The sequence below is a fragment of the Lepus europaeus genome, chromosome 21, assembly GCF_033115175.1.
Source record: "Lepus europaeus isolate LE1 chromosome 21, mLepTim1.pri, whole genome shotgun sequence".
NCBI lineage: Eukaryota > Metazoa > Chordata > Mammalia > Lagomorpha > Leporidae > Lepus > Lepus europaeus.
This window is the reverse complement of record NC_084847.1, coordinates 23,220,963-23,247,269: the sequence shown is the minus strand read 5'-3', so window position 1 is coordinate 23,247,269 and position 26,307 is coordinate 23,220,963. Positions and strand designations below refer to the sequence as shown.

General features: G+C 54.2%; 1 protein-coding gene and 1 pseudogene across 1 annotated transcript; both read right to left on the bottom strand.

The window, feature by feature from the left end:
• Positions 1–1,589: 1,589 nt before the first annotated feature.
• LOC133750458 (exportin-6-like) lies at positions 1,590–18,175 on the bottom strand. The gene is made up of 10 exons (XM_062180062.1): positions 18,142–18,175; positions 16,583–16,742; positions 11,042–11,186; positions 9,262–9,408; positions 8,294–8,483; positions 7,397–7,455; positions 6,726–6,887; positions 4,578–4,676; positions 4,241–4,471; positions 1,590–1,872 (listed from the first exon to the last, which is right to left on the bottom strand). The coding sequence occupies exons 1-10, from the start codon at positions 18,173–18,175 to the stop codon at positions 1,780–1,782; spliced, it is 1,320 nt and encodes a 439-aa protein (XP_062036046.1). The 3' UTR covers positions 1,590–1,779.
• Positions 18,176–20,399: 2,224 nt separating this feature from the next.
• LOC133750920 (kelch-like protein 26) lies at positions 20,400–21,888 on the bottom strand (annotated as a pseudogene).
• Positions 21,889–26,307: the final 4,419 nt, after the last annotated feature.

The window sequence follows — 26,307 nt, the reverse complement described above, 5'->3', positions numbered from 1 at the left end:
TCAAATAAATAAATAAAATTTTTAAAAAGGAAACTCTAGCCCTCCACCACCATGAGGCTAGTGGTCAAGAAAGACCCCAGAAATGATGGAATTCTACAGAGGCATCATCAGTTTCCACGGCCAGCGGCTGTGCCAGTGGGGGACGTGGGCCACAAAACCTCTGTGGAGACAAAGAGCCCCTCACCCTCCAAGGTGGCAGGGGAAGCAGTGCCCCTTGTTCAGTAGCCCCCACCTGAGACTGCTCAAAAGGCTCATTGTTGCCCCTTCTATCACCACCCAATTCCTGTGCTCACCCAGGATCCAAGAACAAATCCAAGTCCAGGCTCACGTCCTAAGGCCTGCTCCGGGCCAGGCACCAGAGCACTGAGGGCAAGAAACAGATCAGAGGCCTTTCCGACCTCCCCACTGCCTGGTCCTGAGTCACCCAGCCTCTGCTTGCACACAGCCAAGCAATAGGAGTCCCTCCACCCCACACAGAAGCAAAGCCCTCCCCAAGTCCTGCCGGAGTTCCCTGCTCATGGGTGGGGTTCACAGGCAGCCACTGGGCCAGAGTGTGCCCTCAGCCCTCACCCCCAGCAGGTGTAGGAGTGCACGAGAGCCCCTGCACCTCCCTCTCCTGAGCGGTGGAGCGAGCTCTGACCTGGAGCAAGGGGCTGTGGCACACTCACACGTGTGCGTGTGTGCGCACACACACCCCTCTGCTGCTCACACCTGCCCAGCATCCCCACAGTGATAGAAGCCATCAGCCCACAGCTCTCTCCTTGCATACAGTGACCCCTCCTTTCTCAGGAACTGCACCCCCAACTCCTCCGGGGAGCCCTGCCCATCACACCTACCACAGGAAGTGCTGCAAACTCTAGGATGGGTACCTACCGTGCATGTGGACAGCTGGGAAGGCTCCGGCACTGAGACCTGTCAGGGAGCCCTCCACCCCTGCCCTCACTCGCCCTCCCGCCATCCCCATTCCACCCTCTACCCCTGGGTGCTCCATCAAGAGGCCTCCCCTCCCACATCCATGGAGCCCTCAGCTCTGGCCGGGCATCCTGGGAAGGGAAGGAGTGGGCCTGGATGCCAGTGCTACCTCCCCCACGGGCCGGTTGTCCAGGCCACCACTCCTGCCCTCACTAGAACTGGGGTCCTGGTCCTGCCCATGGCTCCAAGTGTCCCGCAGTGGAGGCCTCAAGCCTCGCCACCCTGCTCTCCAGGCAGGATGCCTGCCAGGCAGAGGCCCGAGTGGAAAGAAGCCCTGCACCAGTGTTCATAAAAACAACATAAGCCTTTCATTGCTCATTAAGCCTCTTAGTCTCTTAGTATCACAATGGAATGCTGAGAAAACAAGAACAAAAACAGGAGTCTCTGTGAATCTCTGACAAAGAGCCTAGATTTCAAGGCGATCGGAGGAGGGGCTGGCAGAGGAGTCCCACAGGGGGGCCGGCGATGTCTCTCCAGGGCTGCGGGGTGGAATGGTGGGAAGGCGGCGCTGTCCTCGGCTGTCCTTGGCAGTTCTGCTCCTGACTGCTAAGTGCACCCTCTGCACAGACCCCCAGGGGATCCCAGTGCCTCCCGGGCACCCGGCATGTGACCCTCTGCCTCTTCCAAGCACCCTGGGAACTCCAACCAGTGCTCCGAGGGCCCCCGCAGAGCAGAGCGGAGGGACGGGCGCAGGCCACACTGCTCGGGTGTGAGGACGGCAGGGTGCTGAGGCTTGTCTGGGCACTCTCCGCGGTGAGGGTGGAGGTGGCGGTGGTGCAGGCGGCATGAGGGGCTGGGCCTAGATCTTCACAGTGCCGGGGGCAGGCTGTGGTTGCAGAGTCGGTAGTAGCACAGGTCGTTGACCAGCCTGTGCACGTTCTGGGTGAACGAGGGCAGGTCCTGGAAGGCAGGGGCACCGCTGTGGCTCCGCCGCCCTCCCACACCCCAGCTCGCCCCCCACCACACCGCGCCAGCTGCTTCCATACCCAGATCCCCCACTGGAGAGGTGCAGAGCCCTGCAGGACAGGGAAGGAAGGGGCGCACCAGGGACAGCCTGCTCCTGAGCCTCCCCCACCGGCCTGCAGGCAGCCCCAATCCACCCGAGTGAGCCAGTGCAGGGGGCACATCCATGTGGAAGCCCCCGCAGTGTGAACCTGGAACTCCAGGACGCACTGCCCAGGCCGCCCCCCTGCCATGCGGGATCCCCTGACGCCTCCTGCATGGCTGCAGACCAGCAGCAAAGCACATGCTCAGCACGCACATGAGGCCCATGTCCAGGTGCCGTCTGCTGTGACCCCGGGACGTGCCCAGGCTCAGAAGCAGCTGAAGGCACGCCAGGCCCTCCTGACCCCAGCACAAGCTGCCTGGGGGACGGCTGCTCCTGCCTCTTCCCTGGCCCCAGCAGGCTCACGCTGCAGGCTCTGCAGCCACCACACTCAGTCTGAATCCTGCTTCCTGGGCTCTGTAACTGCCAACCATCCAGCCTGTGTCATCTGGGAACACTGCTTGCCCAAGCCAGAGCACATAGTGAGCTGGGCACAGTGTGGCCTACAGAGGGCACTGCGAGCCCATCTTCCCAGCAAGACTGGGTGAAGGCAGGAGCTTGTGGCTTCAAACTCACAGTGAATTCATGAACAGAAGGGGCAATGCCTTTTTATCTGAGAGGGAGAGAGCGAGCTTCCATTCACTGGTTTACTCCCCAAAAGGCCACAATGGCTGGAGTTGGACTAACCCAAAACCAGGAACCGGGAGCTTCTTCCAGGTCTCCCACGTGGGTGCAGGGGCCCAACACTTGGGCCATCTTCTTCTGCTTTCCCAGACCATAGCAGAGAGCTGGATCAGAAGTGCAGCAGCCGGGACTAGAACCAGGCTAGAACTAGGGTTGCCTTTTAAACAGCAAATCGGAAGTTCCAGAGTGGAACCTGAGTGTGCTTCCCTATTTTTTCATACACACCCAAGTGCTTCCGATGTGTAAGTAGAAGCAGAAGCCGTGTTTTAAAATCAACAAGTTGACTGAAATTCATGTCATTAGAAACTGATCATTAGTACAGAATCTGGCCTCTGATGAAAGGGAGGCGGGGCAGGGTTGTGGCACAGGGGGTTAAGCCACCGCTTGCGATGCTGGCCTCCCATATGGGAACGCTGGTTTGAGTCCTGGCTGCTCCACTTCTGACCCAGCTCCCTGCTAATGCACCTGGGGAGGCAGCAGAAGATAGGTCAACGCTTGGGTCCCTGTGGAGACCCAGATGGAGTTCCTGGTTCCTGGCTTTCGCCTGCCTCTGACTTGGCTTGGCTGTTGTGGCCATCTGGAAAGTGAACCAGCAAACGGAATGTCCCTCTGTCACTTGCCTTTTAAATAAATTAAATAAATTGGTAATCTTTAAAAAATATATAAGGAAGGAAAAATACCCAAGTAGCTGAAGTGAACTTCCAGAAGCTCAGGAGAGGACCAGACAAACCCAAGTAAAAGATGATCCAAGACAAAGGTAAGTCAGATGTGAGAAGAAGCTACCCTGCCACACATCACAAAGCAGAGTCGTTATGGCTGCTTCACTAGAGCAGCTGCGGCTCCCCATCGGAGGCACGGCCATGCCGTCGGGAACTCCCCTGACCTGACCCGGGATCAGGCAGATAAAGATGAACGCCACTTACTCCACAGGGGAAGCTCCCCGAGTAGCAGGCTGGGCCCCGAGACTGGGGCACCTGCGGCAGGAAGTGAAGGCAGCGCCCAGGAAGGAGGCCATGGCAGACGCCAGGCACCATGTAGCAGCATGGCACACATCACCAGCGATGCTTGCTGCCAGGTGGAGACAGCCCAGGTGCATGCTGTGAGGGTCACTCCCAGGACTGGCGGCCGCAGGTCAGCCCCACTCTAACCCCGGCCCCATGGGCACAGCTGCCGGGCACCAATCTTCTCCACCTGTCTGCAAGTTTGGGCAAGAGTACCCGGCGCGGCTTCTACCACACTTCAGTGCTGGCTCAGAGGAGTGCCTCCCGGATGAGGAGATGAGGGCAGGGCGATGGCACAGGTCAGGACAAAGGAACTGAGTGCTAGGCCCAGGAGGTGGGCACACGTGGCTGAGACGACGATGCAGAAGCCAAGACTGGGCAAGAGTGCCTGCCCCTCCACCGAAAGGCCCAGCCCCGGGGCATCCACTGGACAAGCTGCAGCCAACCTCCAAAATGGGCACAACCAGGCCCGGGCGCTGACGAGACACACACCTGCCGCCTGCCCACACTGGCTCTGCTCTCAGCCCTCCCGTCTCACCCGATCCATCTTGAAATTCCGCCCCAACACGTTTTTCTGGTTGGCATCCACACCATCACAGCCGGTCAGGAACTCCGGCAGGAAGGCCGCAAAGAAGCCGTCGAAGTCCACAGAGGCCATGTTGTAAATGGCGATGCCGATCTCCTCCTGCAGGAGGTCATGGGACTTGTGAACGAGGACCTGGAGCAGCACGTTCACGAACTGGAACAGCATGGTGGTCCGGAAGATCTTCTGCAGGCAGAGAGAGACCAGTGAGTGGGGGCCACGGCAGGTCCCAGTGCCCGACCCGGGGGGCTGGGACCTGGTCCATGGCTCAGGAAGGAGACACAGCATTTACCTTGTGGTACAGCTTCTGCTTGGCATTGAGAGTCTCCAAGTAGAAGAGATTTTGCTTGAAAAGGTGGATGTCAGGCTGGAGAAAGGACTGTCCAAAAGCCTAGGAAATAAGCCCATCATTTTATAAGCAGCATTTACACCCCTCAGACTGGGGCCGGTCCTGTGATGTAGTGTGTAAAGCCGCCGCCTGCGGTGCCAGCATTCCACATGGGCGCCGGTTCAAATCCTGGCTGCTCCACTTCTGATCCAGCTCTCTGCTATGGCCTGGGAAAGCAGTAGAAGATGGCCCAAGTCCCTGGGCCCCTGCATGCACATGGGAGACCTGGAAGTAGCTCCTGGCTCCAGCCATTGTGGCCAATTGGGGAGGGAACCAGTCTCTCTCTCTCTCTCTCTCTCTCTCTCTCTCTCTCTCTCTCTCTCTCTCTTTCTCTTTCTCTTTCTCTCTCTGCCTTTGCCTCTAAGTCTGCCTTTCAAATAAATACATAAATCTTAAACTCCTCAGACCAAGTCTTTCCAGGCCCTCGGCCCTAAGCATGAGCCTGCCCTTACGTGGAGGGCCACGGCGAGGGCACCTGCTGTCCCAGGCCTCCTGACCTTCGCTCAGACCTGAGGAGTGCTCCTCACAGGGCTCAGCCTGAGTCTTCCCCACGGGGTCCTGCTTCTTCTTTCTGCCTCATCTCACACCCCCCTTACAAAGCTCTGAGTCCCATCTTTGGGAACCTGCTGCTTTCACATGGGGTGGAAGACTGAAATCCACCTTTGGTGGTGTCCGTCCCAGCCATGTGTTCCTTTCCATGGCTGAGTTAGCCCATAACACGGATGTGCCCGTTTGTACATCCATTCACCAGCAGATGGGCATCTGCACTTTCCCAGTTTGGGGCAATCAGGAAACAAGCCATTACAAACACCTGCGTTCAGGTTGTATTGTTTGCCTGTGTTTATCTCAGGTAAAATACTCAGAAGTAGAACTGCCCACCAAACCATAGCTACACATAAGCAACTGCCAAACTGTGACGCTGTGACCAGCCCTGAGCCAGGGCAGCACTGGAGAGGGAGGGGGTGGAGAACAAGGACCTGGCTACTGCAACCCAAGCCCTCCAGGCAGGAATTCCCACATGTGTGTTGTATGTTTGTGTGTGTGCACACTGTACATGCATGCCCACACGCATGGTGTGTATTGGCTGAAGGGAGGAGGGGTAGAAATTCCTCTGGCTTCCCCATGAGGAAAAGCGCACAATGAAAAAACAAGGACAGCCCCCCTCATGCCCCCATTAGTCTGGGTCTCAGAATACAGAAGCCCGGGACCCAGCAGGCTAAACAGCTCCTCGTGATGCCAGCATCCCATATGAGCACCTGTTTGAGTCCCGGCTGCTCCACTTCCAACCCAGCTCCCTGCTAATGTGCCTGGGAAGGCAGGGGACGATGGCCCAAGTGCTTGGACCCTGCACCCATGTGAGAGACTCAGATGGAGTTTCTGGCTCCTGGTTTTGGCCTGGCCCAGCCCCAACCATTACAGCCATTTGGGGTGCAGACCAGTGGATGGCAGACCGCACCCTCTCTGTCTCCTTCTAACTCTGCCTTTCAGATAAATAAATCTTCTTTAAAATCAGTCTTTAAAAACAATACAAAAGCCTGACAGCTGAATGCAAAAGGCAGGGAGCATCTGACAGCAGCTCCCAGCAGCCCAGCGCTGCCCACAGGGGCCCCCACTGCCAGGAGCATGGGACCCACACAGCTCACTTTTCTAGCGGACTGAACCATCACCACTGCTCACTCCCAGGGCAGCACCTCTGCTGATGGCTGCCCCCACCCCCCAGTGTGAGTTAGTGCCAGGGGTGGGTGCAGGGAGGAGGGGGGCAGGAGGCTGGCCGTAAGGAAGTGACACTTGTCAAACACCTGTAAGCACTAAACACTTTGTAAATGTGATCTTAGTTACCCCCCCCCCCCCAAGCAGGCAGGATCAACCCCGTTCACAGAAGAAGAGACAGAGGCTCCCTACATAGTGAGAAGCTGGGCTGGGCTTCAAAGACAGGACATGCTACAATGGCCAGGTGGGAGGAGGTGGGACCACATGCCAGGAAGTCAGCCAAGGAACAGGTGGGCCAACGGACCCAGAGTGGGGTGCGCCTGTCCTCGGCCCTTCCCTCACTTGCATGATGGCACTGAACTGGGGCTCGTTCTCCATCTGCTTCTCGGCTAGCCCCCGCTGCACGCTGGCCAGCACGGTGGACTTGAGGAAGTACCTCCAGTTGTGATGGAGGGTCTGGAAAAGGAGCTCAAACAGCTCGGCCTTCACATCCGGGGAGGGCCGCTGTGGAGACACACACGGACGCTCAGCCCTTCCCTTCCCACAGCCTTGGCCCCGCGACAGAGGCCAGAGAGATGCCTGCTGCCAGCAGCAGGGCACCAGCTTCCCACACACACTCTTGTCACCGCCTGTGCAGAAAACCCGAGCCCACAGTGTCGCCGTGCACATCAGGAGCCCTTGGCAGAGACAGACGCCCCCAACAGGGCCCAGGGGCCCTTTTTCTGATGGAAGCATTCCGCTCTACACACCAGGCAAAAAGGCAGCCGAGTGAAGGGCCAATTAGGACCACAGATTCTCTGTTCTGAAAAATGCCAATATGACCGTCCCATCTTGGTTGTGTTGTTCACTTTCCTAGGGCAAAATCTCAATTCCAGCTAACGTGTTGGTGTTAGGCAACCTCTCAGGCTAACAACAAACAAGATGTCTTCAAAGCAGCTAAAAGAGCGAAGTTTACAGAGCACTCAGGAACCACCAAGAAGCCGTCAGGAGGACCTCCTGGGGGAGCCGCACACCGCGCTGATCGCAATGATCGCTCTCTGGACCCGGCTTGCTCTTCCTGGCCTTGGAGATTCTGAGCGCAGCAGGAGAGGGGGAGGCAGCTCAGCAGGTTTCCCAGCTTAGCCCAAAAGCTCCAAATCAGCGGACAACAGGCACTTCACATTATTCCAGAGGTCTTTGAGGAACTCAAAGTTATAAAGCCCAGATATATTAATTCAGTCTTGATTAAAATGAAACCAGCACCAGAGGCCACAGGCTTCCGTTCTTAAAAATAAAGAGGATTCTTTATTGTACCTAATAATTCATGAAGCATTCTACAAATGACATCATCTAAAAATATTTCAACCTTTTCTTACTGTGAAAACAAACTGTATTTTGCAAACATGTTTTACTATCTGCCATTTCAGGAAGACTTTCCAGAAAACCTGACACCACATACTTGAACAAGAGTTCTGGTTCTTTTTTTCTCCCCTCTTTAATATAAACAATCAAACTTCAGGTGCTGTGTGTAAAGATCCCAGGTGCTTTCAAAACCTCTGAATTATTTTATTTGGAAAAAGATCAGAGCCAATCTTGAAAGACAGTAATTCTTTTTCCCAGTGTGAGGAGGTGAATTGCTTTGTTTGTTTTTACAAGTATCAGAAATGGATCAACAGTCACCATGGCTGTATCTTATCGATGGGAAGGCACCATCAACAGTGACATCCACAAATGTCTGTCTTAGTCTCTGGCATGTTGGACACTTACGCCAGACAAGGGGCAACCTGCACTCAGAAGTGGATCCAGCTGACGGGTTCACCGATTTCTACCTGGTGACAATGGACAAAGGACTTCACATCAGGAGCCTCAGGTGCAAATCTCATCTGCCACAAAGAACAATCCTGCCCTACCAATGTCCTTGGGTCACTTACTGTCATCCAGTGGCGCCTTTCCCTGCGGAGTGACGGCACTGGGTTTCAGGTCACGATAGTCCCGGGAGAGTGCGGAGATGAGGCTGGCATGGTTGATGGAGCACACAGGCCACTGCTGCTCATTCTCTGGAAGGTTCGGCCACGGAAGCAGTAAGATGTTAGAGAGGGCTCGGCACACCAACACCTGCGCCTAAAAGAGACCCCAAAGGCATCTATCAGAGGTCAAAGAGAACAGCAAGCCCAACCCGCCGGCACCCACTGCACACTCTGTGCCCAGAGCCCCAGCCGGGGACTCTGGCAGCTCTGTGGTCCAACTCTAAGGCAAGCCAGCGAGGACAGAGGAATGCAGCAGTAAGACCAAGTCTGAGGCTAGGGCACCCCAGTGCCAGGCTCAACAGTCAGTCCTGGCCCCCTTCCTTCCCATCTCATCTGGCACAGGAAGCTCTACAGGGGGAGCAGCCCCTCAGCGGCTGGTTGCCCACACTCTCAGAAGCTGCTGAGAGCAGAGCCGGCTGGCGTCTCTCCCCACCCACAGAGCCGTGGTGCAAGGAGAGCAAAGGGCTCCCACCCAGGCACTCCCCTCCTATTCCACTCCTCTGTTCATTCGAACCTGAACCTCCCAGAAGGGGTCCAAGACACTGCCTGAAGCTCTTCAAAACCACACACACAGGAACAACAAACAAAACCTGGACTGGTTTGGACCAAAAAACCATAGAGAACCCTCAGACCACAGACCAAATTACCAGGTGTCGAGGCTGCAAAAGCCGTCTGCCCGTCAAGAGGCGCCTTCCCACCCCCGACGGGGCCGCACCCTGACTACACTGGAAAGGGCGCTGCGAGGATCGCTGAGGACCACCTGCCAGTGCCGCCCAGGTAAGAACTCTGTGCGGGCACGAGCTGCCCGCTGAGTGCAAAGAGGCCACACTCTTCTTCCTCTGCTTCCTGCAGCTGGGGAGCCCGGACCTCACCTTATCAACCAGCCGCTGGGCAGAGGCATCGGTGATTCTGTTGAACACTTTCTGCACTGCAGGGATGCTGATCAGAAAGACAGGCCGCACAGTGGTGGCCAGTGAGACCAGCAGGTGGCACGCAGACAGCAGCAACTTGTCCTGGACCTGGAAAGGGAAGAGGGCGTGTCAGCTCAGCCCCACCCTGGGCAGACAGGGACTGGCAGAACTACACTGAGGCAGCCATGAGCTGACCCTGGCTCCCAGCTGCCAATCAGAGCACCCAGGCCAGACTCAGTGACGATTCCTGGGATGACTTCAGGCCCGCAGCGCCTGCCCCGAGCCGGGGTCCCCTCCTCCAGCTCCTTCACCGTCCCTGTGACTCTGAACTCTGTCACCCTCAGCTCAGCCATCTGGCAGCCCCCTCAGTCACACGTTCCCACACGACTCCTTGGCACATCACCAAGGGACCCCTTCCAACAGCCTGGGACCCCCCACCCCTGCACTCCTCACGCCCAGCCATCTGCCTCAGTCCCACCGTGTGCACTGCATCAGCCACGCTGGTCTCCCCTGTGCCTTTCTGCTCAACTGCCTATGAACGGCCGGGGACACACACCACGGTCACTTTGAAGTCAGCACAGGGGAGAGGATCTTCTAAGAGTGGCACGAGCATGATGAAAACGGCATACCGCAGGATCAGGACAGGTAGAGTTGTTCAGGAAAAAATATTACGACAATTCCCTAGATCCACAAAATATCCCCCAGTCTCAACCCAGGATCTCCATTTATCTAAGGAGAACACTTAACAGGCTAAAGCAGCATTGGTGAATGCATGCACTGTTTTCAACAGCGGCAGCCTGGGGTCCAGGGATGGCCTGGTGGTTACTGAGCGTGCTGTTAACTCCTACAAATCACAATTAAAACACAACCTAAATTTATGAAAAATAAAACATTGTTCTTACTAAAACAATACTGTGCTAAAAGTGGTACAACATGTTATGCATGGTTAAAACTGTAAGACAACAAAATGAAAACAAACTTCTAACTCATGGGCTCCGGAAAACGGGCACACTGCGAGTGGCAGTCTTCCTGGAGGACAGCGCATTGGACTCTGGCAAACTACAGGACAGGAGCATCTGCCAGCAGAAATCCATCTCACAGCCCCAGCGGCGCAGGAGAAACACAGACAGAAAGGGAGCTCACTTCCAAAACCAGGAAAATCACATACATCCCCCCCCCCCCCCGAGAACAGCCCTGGGCAACGGGAGAGACCAGAGGTGCTCTGCATACACACAGGAGACCCAGGAGCACCGTGAGGCAAACGCAGCCCACCACTGGCTATCTGTGAGCTTTTCCTTCTGCGTAAAAGCCCAGGGAAGTCTACAAAGATATACAACCAATGCTGCCTGTGCCTGCCTTGGAAAGAAAATGCTTTGGAGGGGAAGATTACAGAGTACCACAAACTCTTGAGTCTGTACATGTGAATACGACTTTACTTTTTTTTATAATGAGCACGAAATTGCGTGGGACTTGCAGACCTAAAAAATAAAGCTGCATTTGAACGTACAGGGGCTTTGGAACATTCCTGTTTAATTTGCACTACCTTCGAATTCCATTTGTTCAGGAGCTTTCTGAAAACCCCTTTGCGTGTGAACTACAACTAAAAAGGAACAGGCAATGAGACACATTGCATCAGAATGGCAAGAGCCAGGATCTAACTGTAATTCTGATTTCACGGTAAACAGGCAGATGGACAGAAGGACGGACAGAGGCCCCGGCATGGCCGTGCAGGTTTCAGGACCTTGGTGTTGATCAGAGGTGTGATCGCATCCATGGTGGTGGAGATGAGCGTCACAAACTGCTGCGTGTTCTGCCGATGAGCTTCGCTACAGTACTGTGCCAGCCAGTGGGAGTAGGCCTGGAGGGCGGCCAGGGACTGGGCATGCCTGCGAGAGGAACGAGACAGCTCAGGTGACTTTCATTCCCCTAGGATGCAAGAATTCCATCCACGGCGTGTGCTGGCCCAGGACCTGGGCAACCGCACAGAAATCACCTACTTGCTCACACAGAACCTAAAACCTACAACACTTGTTATCTAAGTACTGCCACCGCCACTTAGAACCCAGCAGGCACTTAAGTAGCAATAGGCCATCAGATTCAGTCTCTCTGTGACACACGCACCTTCACCTGAGAGGATAAATGATAAAAACACAATCAAAGAACTTAGTGACAACATACTGCCTTTAGAGCTAATAAAGCTTTCTTTTTAGTAACATGATTTTTTAAAAAATTATTTATTTGAAAGGCAGAGACACAGAGGCAGAGAGAGAGAGAGAGAGAGAGAGAGAGAGAGAGAGAGGTTTTCTATCCACTGGTTCACTCCCCAAATGGCTGCAACATCAGAAGCTGGGTCAATCCAAAGCCCAGAGCCTGGAGCTTTTTCTGGGTCTCCCACACGGGTGCAGGGGCCCCAGGACTTGGCCATCCTCCATTGCTTTCACAGGCACATTAGCAGGAAGCTGGATTGGAAGTGGAGCAGCCAGGACTCGAACTGGCACCCACATGGGATGCCAGTACTGCAGGCAGCGGTTTTACCTGCTATACCACAGCACCGGCCCCAGAACTAGTAAAGGTTAACATGGAAGGTGTGGACAACTAACAGGTATTACAGCTTTGCAAATAAAGCTTTGATAAAAGATTCTTGGGGTTGGTGCTAAGCCTCTCCCTCTCTCGGTCTGTAACTCTACTTCTCAAATAAATAAACAAATCTTAAAAAAAATAAAAAAGATTCTTGAACTTGAACTTCCTTCATGCCATACATTCTATCTGGTTGGACGATAACTGAGGCGCAGGCTGTCTGACTTCTGTGATCTGTGCACTAAGACAGACATTAAGAAGCCTCACTGCTCATCAGACACAATGAACAGGTCTGTAACAAAGAGAAGAGCTGTCTCAGAGTTTCCAACCCACCTACAATGAATTACTCCCTTGCAGTTACAGCAGTGAGGCCACTGGGGGGCACTCTGAGATGATGTAATATACTGCTCCCTGCTGTCTGGCTCCAGATCCCTGCCTCCACCACTGCTACTCTGGGGGCTGCAACTGGTCTTTCTCCATCTTTCCTTTTCTCTTCCCTGGCTGGCATCCCCTAAGAAGAGCCTCCCTTCCCCGCGTTTTCTGCTAACCCACTATAAATGCACGGATTGTTTTCACTGACCACGGCCTGCTAAACCCTTCCAAGCGTTCTTTTCTCGCGGCTGGGCATTTCCTTCCTTCCTGACTCAACACATTCCCAGGAACTCCTGCTGCAGACTGGGCGCCTTTCTCCTTCCAGGGGAGCCTGTGAGTCAAGTCCAAGGCCAGGCCCGGGGCAGCACTGCTGCGGACTGCCACGCCTTGGAGCTGGGACACAGGCAGACACCACTGTAAAACCAAACTCAGCACCAACAACTACATGGCAAATCCACATTAGGCACCTCCTGCTAGGATGAGAGACACCAGCAACTGTCTAGTAACAATGTTTAACTTGATCTAACACAGTGGACACTGGACAAACCCAGGCTACAGAATGCTCCTTAAAAACAATTTTGTAGGTCTGAATCTCCACAAGGTCAGTCCTTAGTCTCTGCTCGCCAACCTGTGCACACACATGCACAGACGGGAAACTGCTCAAGGTTACAGGTGACACACTTCATGTGTGCTTCATGATTAGTAAAGTCTAGATTAAAAACAGATGAAGATATTCCTGGTAACACCGGGGAAACCTGAACTCGGACTATACTCCACATAGTACATAATATTATGGCATCCATTACATTATTTTGAATGTTGATTATGGCATAATGGTCACATAGGGGAATTATATTATTCCTAGGGGATATGCACATACACTCAAGGATTTATGGACAATGTGATAGGTCTACAAGTTTTTTGTTTGTTTGTTTTAAAGCTATCTTTGTGGGACTGGTGCTGTGGCACAGCAGGTTAAGCTGCTGTGTGCAGTGCTGGTATCCCAGGAGCGCTGCTTCGAGTCCCAGCTGCTCCACTTCCAATCCAGCTCGCTGCTAATGCCCCTGGGGAAGCAGTGAAAGATGGCCCAGGTGCTTGGGCCTCTGCACCCACATAGAAGACTCAGTCAGAACAAGCTCACTGCTCCTGGCTTCAGCCTGGTCCAGCCCTGGCCCTTGCAGCTATTTGGGGAGTGAGCCAGCAGATGGAAGACACCTCCTCCCCCACCCCTGCCCCGCCACCACCGCCTCTGCCTCTTTGTAACCCTGTCTTTCAAATAAATAAATAAATCTTAAAAACAACAACAAAAAAAAAACAGTTGGCAGACTTGTTCTGCAAACCCAGAGTTGAAATGTTCTAGGCTTTACGGTGACATATACTGCACGTCACAGCTGTTCCAAACAGTCAGGGATGACGCGTAAATCAACAGGTAAGGCCGTGTTTCAGTAAAGCTTTACAAAGGGCAGCAGGCCAGATGTGGCACGGGCTCTAGGCCTCGGGACAGGGCCATGTCAAGGACAATGACTCTGGTACCAGACTGCCCCTTTCTCAGGTCAGACTGCCCCTGCACCAGGTTTCCTGGCCCTCAAACTCAAAAAACTCTCATTCTGTTGCCCATTCTTTTCCTCAACTTTCCCACTTCTGTGCATCTAATTGTATATATACTTTAATACAGATCTCGTTTTCTTGGGAGAGCTACTTAAAACATGGTAACACCAGGCTGATTGCAAGGCTCTCTAATCAGAACTTGCCACATGAGTGTTTCTATGGGCCACCAAGGTGTCGTGGGAAGCAACTGATCTGAGGCCAGTGTAACAGGCGGTGAGAGGAATTCCCAGCCGAACACAGAGAGGAGTAAGCAGAGTGAGAGTCATCACAATACGCTGCAAGGGGCAGCGGGCGAGCAGGTTGGGGGTTGGGGGGCTGAGCACTGCTGAGTGCAGACTGCAGTCTGGGAGATTCTCCCTGAGGCACACTGCCGCAGAGCAGGGGCTTTCCCAACACTAGTGCTTTCCTCAACGCCAGGGGCTCGGGCGACTGCCACATTCCACTCTGCCCCAGACAGAGGCAGCAGATGTCAGCACTGCTTCTGACTCCTTCTCTGGCCATCCTGTAACACACAGGAGCCAGTGGGTTCATACTGTGGCCTGCTGATGAGCACAGTCCAGTAACACCCCGTCCCCAAGTCCCCACCCCTCCATCCCTTCCACAGGTTGCTTTCCTGATGGCCATCAACTTGGGAACTTGCTAGAGGCAAACTGTCCCATCCTACCCTCTGGTTGACTGTGCAGGTACAAGAGAGAACTGGAAGTTGGCACCTCTGATAAGTGACCACACTCTGAAAAATGCTCCTCTCTGAAAGGAGGAGAAAGCAGGATTTTACTCCAAATAGAAATATGACAGGTTGGGGCTAGCATGGTAGCACAGTAAGTTAAGCTCCCACCTGCAATGCCCCCATCCCATGTGATCACAGGTTCAAGTCCCAGCTGCTCCACTTACGATCCAGCTCCCTGCTAACACACCTGAGAAAGCAGCAGTGCTTGGCCCCTGTCATCTATGTGGAAGACTCAAATAGGCTTCCGGGCTCCTGGCTTCAGCCTGGCCCAACCCCAGCTGTTGCAATCACTTGAAGAGTGAACCAGCAATGGAAGATCTCTCTTCCTCTCTGCCACTCTGCCTTTCAAATAAATATATGCATGTTTGGAGAAAAAAAAAGAAGAACCACAGATTGTTTGGGGTTGGAGAGCTGTCAGAGAGGGCAAAGTGAGTGTTAATAAAAGCCAAGGTTCATGTGAAGTTCTAGGAAACCATGGCGCTAACTAGGAATCAAAACCATTCTTATCGATAAGGGTTATACAAATGTGCATTTGGTGTAACTCTTCAAAGCCTGTTTGATGTGAAAAACAGATTTCTAAATGTCTTTTAGTACCTCTATGGTAAACAGTCTTTTTTTTTTAACAGATAGAGTTAGACAATGAGAGAGAGTGAGAGAGACAGAGAGGTCTTCCTTCCGTTGGTTCACCCCCCAAATGGCCTCTATGGCCGGAGCTGCTCAGATCCGAAACCAGGAGCCAGGTGCTCCCTCCTGGTCTCCCATGCAGGTGCAGGCAACCAAGCACTTGGGCCATCCTCCACTACCATCCTGGGCCACAGCAGAGAGCTGGACTGGAAGAGGAGCAACCAGGACTAGATCCTGGCACCCATATGGGATGCCAGCACCACAGGTGGAGGATTAACCAAGTGAGCCATGGCGGTGATCCCTGGTAAGCACTCTTAATATTAGGTCTGCCTCACAGACAGCACAGACCCTGCTGATCACGTGGGCTATGGAGATGGCACAGCCCTGACAAGAGCCCCGCCTGACACTTCATTCAAATAAGGTCAACAGCAAGTGTCTCCCATCAAATGATAACTCTAGGGGCTTGCGCCATGGCGCAAGGGTTAACGCCCTGGCCTGAAACGGCATCCCATACGGGCGCTGGTTCGAAACCCTGCTGCTCCACTTCCGATCTAGCTTTCTGCTATGGCCTGGGAAAGCAGTGAAAGATGGCCCAATTCCTTGGGCCCCTGCACCTGCATGGGAGACCTGGAAGAAGCTCCTGGCTCCTGGCTTCAGATCGGCGCAGCTCCAGCCACTACGGGCAATTGGAGAGGGAACCAGTACATGGAAGACCTCTCTCTCTGTGTAACTCTGACTTTCAAATATATTAACAAATATTTTATTAAAAAAATGATAACTCTGGATCTCTCCTACATCACCTCACTGTATACATGAGGTGAAGATGGCTGACAGTAAACACAGGTAATGGGCCTATCCCCGGAAGACACCTGCGCCCCTGGGCCCCACGCAGGAAGAGGAGGAAAGCAAACTCTGCATGTAGATTGGGAAGTACGCAGCATTAGGACTCAGGAAGCTGCTTACCATCCCAGTGCGCCCTCCTGTGAATTATGGGACCCGAGCAGGGTCTTTGCCATCTCTGAACCTTAAACTGTTCAACGATAAAATGGAGCTATCTGTATCTCAAAGAATATGAAGCTAACTAAAGTTTTTTGAAATTTTGTGAAGTTTTTCATCATATGCACTTTCCATGAGCTCTTTGAATACCTCTGTATGCATGCATTTCAAAAATGTTTGCACCAAAACATACTTTTAAATCCATTTTCCTGGAACTTGTTAAGCACCTTGCAGGATGAAATGAGATAAAACGTGCAAAGCCACTTTTGAGAACAGTTTCTGACTGTACGATGCTTTTCCTGTTTCCATGAAAGGGGCACACAGAAGGTGCCCCAGAGCTGAGGAAGGAATGGCCCCATCCCACAGCTGCTGGCCTACCTCTCCACGACCGTGAGGGCGTCATTGAACCTCGCAGCAAACACATCCCCGATAAAGTACTCAGCCAGGCGGCCCGCAGCCTGCAGCAGGGAGCTCAAGTCTCTGAGGGAGCAATGCAGCTGCTGACAGTCGTCATCCGCCGTGATGTTCAGTCTGTGTCCTGGAACACAGCAGCCCACGAGTGTTCAGGGGAAGAACAAGCTTTCATTACGCAAGACCACAGCCTGTGGCAGCAAGACCAACTGCTGAAACCAAGCAAGCCGCTAAGTACTTCCCAGGTCCAATGCCACCCCTTGGCTGCTCCAGGGGCTGGACAGGGACAGACAGCTGGTTGTGCTAATGGGGACCATGGGTCTGATCTGGTTCCTCTTCATCCAGGAAGGTGCAGACCCGGGGAAGACCAGGGGGCTTGCCCAACATGAGTCCTATCTCTGGGGCTAAAGCTAAATCTGTGACTCTAAACCTGCTGCCATTTGCACATGGCCCTGTCTCAGATGGAAATCTGTGGGCTCACAGGCAGGATAGCCTGGCTAAGAGAACAGGGGTACAGTCAGCACCCCAGCCAGGAGGACTGTATGTAGTACAGTACGTACTGAAGGGCACAGAACCTGGGTGCAGAAGACCCGATTCCCTGCCACTTCCTGGCTCTGTGCCTCATCAGACTCTTCTGAGTCTCAGTTTCCTCGTCTTTAAAATGGGGATGTGGGGGTAGGGGTGCTATCTACTACTCCAAGGGCAGGAATGCATTTAGGAGCCTGTAAACTAGGTTTGGATGACTACAGACACCACAAAGCTGGTGGCGTCGAAGACCCCCAGGTCATTCCTTGTCAATGTAACTTCTGAGCAAGCGAGAGGCTTAGAGGAAGGCTAAGGGCATCCTTGTGCCGTCACTTCCTTGCACGGTGCGCTCCCTCTCCTCACCAGTGTCCACAGACAGTGAGCACGACCAGGCCAGGGGAGCCCTCCTGAAACCCGCTGCCCCGGGTGTCTGCAGCCCCTCGGCTCCCTCAGTGTGCTTCCCACCCGCTCTCCACCACCACTTCTGTCTTCACCCTGTTAGGAAGCCAGCAACCAGCCACCCTCCCTCGGGGCTCCTCCACCACCCAGACGGAGCACACAGTTCCCTTCAGCAAGCAGCCGGAGCCCAGAGGCTCTCCCCTGCTAAGAGCCAGGGGCCCAGACTCCCCAGTATCAACCCTGTGGGATGTGGCCTCCTCCCTCCATTCCGTCAGCAGGGCCCACAGAACGTCCTGTGCCTCACATCTCTACCCCTGCATGAACTGTTTTCTCTGCCTTGACTGCACATCATTTCACCCTCTGCCACACCAGGGCCGGCTACGTCTTACGTATGCTTCATGCTCAGCAGGCACCATCTGTTCTAGAGGCCTCCTGCCCCCTCCTATGTTCTTCATGACACCCCACACCCGTAAGGAGGTAAGCTAATGACTCCCGAGTCCCCAGCAGTATGGGTGATGCCCAGCACAGCCCTGCTACAGACCGAGTGGACCACAGATGACTCAGGTGACCTAGAGCAGGATGGGTCTCGGGGCTTCACTTGCTCGTGCTGTCCTTGTGAGCATCCACTTCCACCATTCCGTTCCCAACTGTAAGGGCTGTCAGAACGCACACAGCCCTGGGACTGGCACTGTTTGTAACTGTCAGGAATGAGAGCTGGCAGATGAGGAAGTGACTTAATGCTGCCTCAGATCCTACATTAACTTCCAAGTGACAGGGCTGGCAATAGGGGCTGGGACAGCCCCCCCAGAGACAGGAGCCTGGAAAGGGGGACACCATTACAAGGGATCACATTTCAAAAAGCAGGCAAACAAAACAAGGGGCAATACAAGAAAGGAACTAACTAGAAGAGACACAAAGGCCTGCTTTGACCTGCTCCAAATCACCTGCTCCCTCCTTCTCCACTGAACACATACAGCAGTGCCTTGGTCCAGGAGGCCGGCCTCTCAACCCACAGCAGCCCTACACAGGCCACCGGGAAGGGGAGCCAGCCCTCCACGGGATGAGAGCCAGGAGGGAGTTTTGGCCATGTTTGTCATGTGAGAGGGTCACTGCCTTTGTGGACCACAGAATGACACAGCCCTAATCCCTCAGTTGGCAAAAATACCACAACCACACACCTTCTGAATGTCAATGGGACTTCCAGAGTTACAGCTGGGCAACTGACTCCTGGGGTCGGTTTCTAAAACCTGGGGCTTTACTGCAACCAAACAGGGCTCTGTGGGAAACAAGTCCTCAGGGAAAAAATACACCCTGGTATAGGGGTGTAGGGGTAGGACAGGCCCCCGGGGAGAGGAGGTCCGCTTTTCTTTCAGCAAACAACGTGGGAAGGCTGCTGAGTCAGCAGCAGGAGCCCCTCGCTCTCACTAGAGGCAGCCATCTTCACCTGCACGCCCTCTCCCGCCAGCCTCCACCCGCACCACTAGCTCTCAACTTACTCATTGTATTCATACCTTGAGCCGAGGACCCTCAGGAGTATCTAACCATGACGTTTTTAAATATTTTAAGCATATAAGGGAGACATTCTGTGCTTCTCTTAAAAATAAACCCAAAGCACCTCCCCAAATCAAGTCTCCGTTTGAGTATGGTCCTTAACAGTTATCAAAAAGCTTAAAAATCTCCCTGAGCTAGCTTCCCTCTTCCGCCTATCCCAGCACTTCCCTCCACCGCTTGGCCCTTCTTGTCTCAGCTGCATGCTAGGTAGCTCAGTGCCTCCAGAGGGAGCCATCCACCTTGGCACAACTTGGCAAATGGGGCAAACCTGCCACCTCACTGTCCCCCTCCCACTCCTTGAGGGCAGAACGCAAAGCAAGCCAAAGTTGGCTGAGCCATGACAGCCACGGGGTGCAGGCAGGGGTGACGTTCTAAAGCTCCTCCTGCCTCACATGCAGCCCTGGCTTCCTTTCCTTTTTTTTTTTTCTTCACCATAACATTTTTATTAAATAAAGGGGAAGTGCTCGGCGGCGCCATCCGCCGAGCCCCGAGGTTAATTCACTACACGGCCAGTGGGGTCAGGAGGCGCGGCATCCAATGTCCACGAGCCGCGAGACAGACACTTTTAGTTGCCCCGGGAGTACAAAACCCGTTCGGAAGACGACGGCTGCGGGCTTCTTAAAAAAAAAAAAAAAAAAAAAAAAAAAAAGGAGAACACCACAAAAAAGCCAAGGTTCGGAGGCTCAGACCTCAAAGGGGGCTGCGGCCGTCCCCGGCGGGGTGGGGGCCGGGACAGGGAGGTCAGCCAGGGAGCTGCAGCGTGGGTCGCCCTCCCAGCAAGGAGGGCCCGGCAGGGCCTCCGGGGCCCCGGCCCCACCCCGTGTAGAGCCCCGGGGGAGCCGGGGTGGCCACGTCCCCGGAAGGTGAGCAGCGCTGGCAGGAGGTGCCAGCCTCGGGGTGCATGCGGGGATTGATGCTGGTTGGCTGGGGGGGGGGGGGCTGCATCCTACGGATCCGGGCTCAGCATCAGTGAGCTCAGGTGCGAGCCCGGGTGGAGGCAGGGAGAGGAGCGAGGCAAAGCTGTGCAAAGCCACCACCAGGCACCGCGTGCCCGCCCTCCAGCCGGGGGCCCGCAGGGCAGGCAGGGTGCTGGCAGGCTCCCTGGGCTTCGGGAAGGGAGGAGGAAGGCCAGAGAAACCCCTGCCTGGGAGGGACCCCACCCCCACCCCGACCCCCACCCCGAGCCAGCAGGGGGGCGGAGCACTCATTGCGCATGCGCAGGCCAAGCCGCCCACCCGAGGCCCCCTCAGAGAGGCCCGGGCAGGTGGGCGTCCGGAGGGGGTGGGTGAGGGTGGTCCGGACCCGGGGGCTACCTCCTGGCGCCGCTCTGCGGCAGCAGCACCCGGGCACAGGCCATGCCCGCGAAGGACTCTGGGAAGTGCAGGTTGCGCTCCCACTCGTCCGTGTCGGTGTTGTAGACCTGCACGATACCCGTGACGTTGTTCAGGTGCCAGTTGTAGCCACCCACGATGAAGATCTTGTGCTCCAGCAGGCAGCAGCCGGCCTCCGACTGGCCGGCGTGCATGGGGCTCACGCTGGTCCACTGGTCCGTCTCGGGCACGTAGTACTCGATGGCCAGCACGTCGAAGCAGTGGTCCACGTGTAGATGCGGCCGCCGGCGCCCACCATGGCATGCAGCACGCGCGGCTCGCTCATGGGCGCCTTGAACTCTCACTGGTCGGCCAAGGGGTCGTAGCAGTGCAGCTCCTTCTTGTCCTCCGCCGAGATGCTGTAGCGGCCCGAGATGTAGAGGCGGCCAGCGGCGGCAAAGCCTGAGTGGCCCCAGGTGGCGCTTGAGCGAGCACCTGTAGCCCCATTCCTTGCGGCGCGGGCAGTACCTCTCGACCGAGGCCAGGCTGCCGGCGCGGTTGCGGCCGCCTGTGGCATACACCATGCCACACAGCACGTTCAGCTGGAACTGGATGCGGCTCTCCTGCATGGCTCGCAGGCGCAGCCAGCGGTTGCGCTGCAGCTCGTAGCGGTAGCAGGCGTCCACGGCGCCCTCGCCGCTGTGGTACTGCAGGTGCTGGCCGCGGGCCACATACACGAAGTTGTCGAGCACGACCACGCACGTGTGGCCGCAGGCCAGCTCCATCTCGGTGAGCTCGCGGAAGTGGCGCGCTCCAGGCGTCATGGCCGTGCGCAGCGACTGCATCTCGTGCTGCCGGAAGGGTAGCACCTGGTAGTTGAGGGCCTCGAGCAGATACTGGCGGCACAGCACGTCCTCCACCATGATGTCCAGAGTGTGCACGCTGTCCACCAGCTCCGCCGCTTGCATGAGCGGGAAGCGGATGTGGCGCAGCACGTGGCTGGTGCGCGGGGTGGTGCTGCAGCCAGCACACGGCAGCGCCGAACAGGTCGACCTCGGTGCAGATCTGTAGCTGGTTGCTCTGCAGGAAGAAGACCAGGCGCTCGAGCGGCAGGCGCAGGAAGTCATCCTGCCGCGCGATCTGCAGGAAGTGGCGGAACGTGAAGGCGTCCACGGACTCGCGCAGCGACGCCAGGCTGAAGGCCGTGGCCATCTGGCCGATGTGCAGGCACGTCTCCACGCTCATGGCCGCCTTGAGGAACTCCTCACACAGCTCCACCACGGGCAGCATCTGCAGGAACACGGCGGCACCCAGCACATCCTGCACGCAGTCCAGGTCCAGCGTCACCTCGGCGCTGTAGGCGAAGTTGATGATGTGGTGCAGGCCGCCCTTCAGCTCCATGACGTCCTGGCTCGCCTCTTGCATGCCGCCCGTGAACATGGCCCTGAAGTAGTCGCTGCGGGCCGCCAGCATCACCTTGTGCGCGTGGAAGGCCTCTCTGTTGATGGTGAGGGACACGTCCAGCAGCTGGCCCTGCGTGCTCAGGGCGGCCAGGCCCTGCAGGAGGCTGCTGCTGTGGCCCGGTGCTGAGAAGCTGCACTTGAGGGCCCCGTTCTTGTCGGCCATGCTGCGGGGAGAGCAGAGCAGGGTTCACGGTTGCCCTGGACCGTGCGAGCCGGCCACGCGTGGGGCTCCCTGGGAGGTTAGTGTCCAGAACAGGCAAGTCTAGGGAGCAAGGGGCTGCCAGGGGGCTGGGGGCGGGGCTGCCGATGGGGGCTGGCCAGCCAGGGGGCGGGGCTCCTTTGGGGGTGGGAGGTGAGAGTATTCTGGAACCAGAGGTGACGGCGGCCAGACACCGTGACATACAGAATACCACTCCACTGTACACTTTAAACATCGTCAGATCTATGTTAAGTGAATTGCATCTCAGAACCCTCCGCCAGGTCCCCCAGACACACCAGGCCCTCCCCCAGCCCCACCCCCACCCCCAGCACCATCGCTGCTTCATTCATCAGCTCTGACAGAGGAAACAAAGAATGAGGAGCTGAGGAGGCCTGCGGGCCGCCCAGGGCCCCGGAACGCAGGAGGAGGGGCCCCAGTCCCCGCCCCACCAGCCCCCCTGCACCCCGGCACTTGCTCTCCCTCTGCCCCGGTCCAGCGCCTCCTACAGACCCGGGCCAGGAACACAGGAAAGCCCCAAAGCCGCACAGGCTATTACAGCGCTGATGGCGCACAGGGCACACAGTAGGTCTTCACCCGACTCAGCTGAGCGCACACTGGCTACTGCCCCCGAGGCTACTGGGATTGTGTGGGCGCAGGGGCGGTAGGGCGGGGCGTGGAGTGCAGGCCGCAGCCCGGGCCGGGTGGGGAGCCCCAGAGGAGGTCGTCTGGGCTGGTGCCACGTGTGTCGGTGGCCGGGGAGGGTAGGCACACAGCCCTCCTGGAGGTCAAGCAGCAGAGGAAAGAAAGGGGTCCCAGCAGATGCCGAGACCCCCCCTCCCCCACGCTGGTCTCACAGCCTCTCCCCTGCCAGACAAGGGGAAGCCCACCTCCTGGCCCCTCTCCCTGCTCTCCACCCAGCTGTGACCGCGCTTTCTCCAGGAGCTACAGGCCTGGGACTTGGCTGCTTCTGGTTGTCCCAGTCCCCAGCCACTTTGAGAGTTTGAAAGAGGATGAAGAGAGTCCCGGTTTCCACGAGACCACCTCAGGCTCGGGCTTCCCTCCCTGGCCGACACCTGCCTGGGTATCTCCAGACTCAGGCCTGGTGGGTGCCTTTTTATTTTAAGATTATTTATTTACTTGAGGCAGAGTTAAAGACAGGGAAAGGGAGAGAGAGAGAGAGGTCCTCCATCTGCTGGGTCACTCCCCAGATGGCCACAACAGCTGGAGCTGCACCAATCCAAAGCCAGGAGCCTCCTCCAGGTCTCCCACACGGGTGCAGGGACCCAAGCACTTGGGCCATCCTCCACTGACCTCCCGGGCCACAGCAGAGAGCTGGATCGGAAGTGGAGCAGCTGGGACAGAACCGGTGCCCCAACTGGGACTAGAACCTGGAGTGCTGGCGTTGCAGGTAGAGGATTAGCCTATTGAGCTGCGATGCCAGCCGCAATCTAACTTTTATAAATAACATCTCTTTTGCATGTTTGGCCACCTCTGAGCTATTGAGGAAGGCGTTAGGCATTAAGGCATTGCAAAAATTCCTGTTACAGCCAAGACTAAACAGAGCTCCCAAAAGTTGACTTATTGTGTATAGATGTTAATATTTGTTAAGTTTGAGAGTCAATTATGGTAATTATTTTTCTCTGTCCCCCCAAAAAACATATAGATACTACATGGACATAGAGTGAGGGAGAGGGTGAGGGAGGTATACAGGTGAGTGCAACAGCCATGCCACATGAGCAAGTGAATAACCAGACTCTCCATTCAGCTTCCAAGATAAGTTACGAGTGTGGAGAAGGCGTGCGTGGGAAGGAGCTCCATCACTTTGGCCACCACCTCCAAGCTCTGGTGCAAGTACCACTGCCACTCTGTCTGCTGCTGCAGGGACACACAAAGTCATCAGCTTTCCCAAAGAGGCAGAACCTAGTCACTTTTGCTGCCGATCTCTCTGCTGCCTCAAGTCCACTCTCCCATTCACATTCTGAAGGAATGTAAACTGACAGAACCAGGTTATTTGGTACCATAAAAAAAAACCAAGCCTGTAGTGCCAGCATCCCAAATGGGAGCCAGTTAAAGTCCTGGCTGCTCCACTTCCTATCTAGCTCTCTGCTGTGGCCTGGGAAAGCAGTAGAAGAAGGCCCAAGTCCTTGAGCCCCTGCACTCACATGTGAGACCCGGAAGAAGCTCCTGGCTCCTGGCTTCGGATCGGGGCACCTACAACCGTTGCAGCCAATTAGGGTGTGAATCGGTGGATGGAAGACCTCTCTCTCTCTGCCTCTCATTCTCTCTCTGTGTAACTCTGACTTTCAAGTAAAATAAATAAATCTTTTAAAAAAAAGAAATCAATCAAAAGTCTAAACACTGTTCTACTGTATGAATCCAATTATACAGACATGTAAGACAAGGCAAATCTCTTAAGAAAAGTTTAAATCAACAGTTGTCTGTGTTGGTGGAGAATGAGGAACTGCATAAAATATCTTTTCATCTATGCATATATTCTGATTTTATTCTGTGGTGATCACATAACTCTCCAAAGCATGAAATAAACATTAAAACACATGACAGTTACAGCTGGGCAGACACTACTGGGTACACCATTTCTGAGGAGCCTGAAAGCTGCGAATTTATTGTGGATGACTCTAGTTGATATTTTAAAATTTGATTAGTCTTTATTGTCCTTGCATATATTCTTCCTTTGTAACTCTACTGTGTTTTTGTGAAACATTAAGCCTTTAAGTATAAGATACATTAAAAATACGTATCTTCAAAATAAAATAATATCAAATTTAAGAAAAAAAATTCATGGCTTTTTAAGATTTTTGGAGTGCATATTAAGAATTGTGTACACATCGGCCAGCATTGCGGCTCACTAGGCTAATCCTCCGCCTGCGGCGCTGGCACACCGGGTTCTGTCCTGGTTGCTCCTCTTCCAGTCCAGCTCTCTGCTGTGTCCCAGGAGTGCAGTGGAGGATGGCCCAAGTGCTTGGGCCCTGTACCGCGTGGGAGACCAGGAGAAGCACTTGGCTCCTGGCTTCGGATCAGCGCGGTGCGCTGGCCGTAGCACGCTGGCCGCTGCATCCACTGGGGGGTGAACCAACAGAAAAGGAAGACTTTTCTCTTTGTCTCTCTCTCTCACTGTCCACTCTTTCTGTCAAAAAAAAAAAAAAGAATTGTGTACACATCAAAATGTCTGCGTATTGATTCTCAACACCAATAAAATCTCAATTAAAAAAATAGACTATCACTTGATTTCACATTTTTGCATTGCTCTAATTCCATTTTTCTTAACTGAAGGGAACAATCTAAAATAAATTTTCACCACTAACTTAAAATAAACTATGGTAGCCTTTCCACTTGGCTTGGTAAGACCAATTACTTCCAGATTATGTTTGTCTCAATATTAATGAAATGTTTCTAAATAGTGCAATATTAGTTGTGATATTAAACATTTTAACACCTCTTAACTTTATACACCAAATAAAATGTTGATATTTTCATTTTTATTAACAGCTGTAATATTTATGGGCTCCAGTGTGACATTTCAATACATGTATACAAATTGAACTGATCAAATACACATTTATCTTGTGACTCTATTTTATGGTTGGAACCCTGAGCTCCTTTCTTCTACTTTCTCATAAAGTACGTAATAGATTACTGTGAACAACAGTCACCCAATCATATTGTGTGACACCACGGAATCTAATTGATCAAACTGATCGGGTACCAATTGTCCATAATATTTTCCCATAGTTTCAAAGAATTTTATGTGTCTCAAAGGTGAAATATATATATATATATATATATATATATATATATATATATAAAGAGAGAGAGAGAGTTGAGTGGAAGGGGGAGAGAACCAGAGCCACAAAGAGATACCCAAACACCCAGTAGTTCATTCCCCACATACCAATAATACCAATAACACCTAGGGCTGACCTGAGCCAGAAAGAAGCTGGATTCAATACTGGTCTCCAATGTGGTAGCAGGAAACCAACTACTTAGGCCATCAGCTTCTGCTGCTACTGTATCAAACATTATAATTGCAAGATTGGAAAAACAACCCAAGTGTCTATTGACAGATGCTTAAGAAACATGTGATTAACACACAGTGGCACCCTTTCCAAATCTTAAAAATAAATGAAATCCTGATATTAATTATAATATGGAACCAAACGTGTGGAACTGGAAGATATTTCACTGGGTGAAATAAGACACAAAACAAGAACTACTACACGAACACAC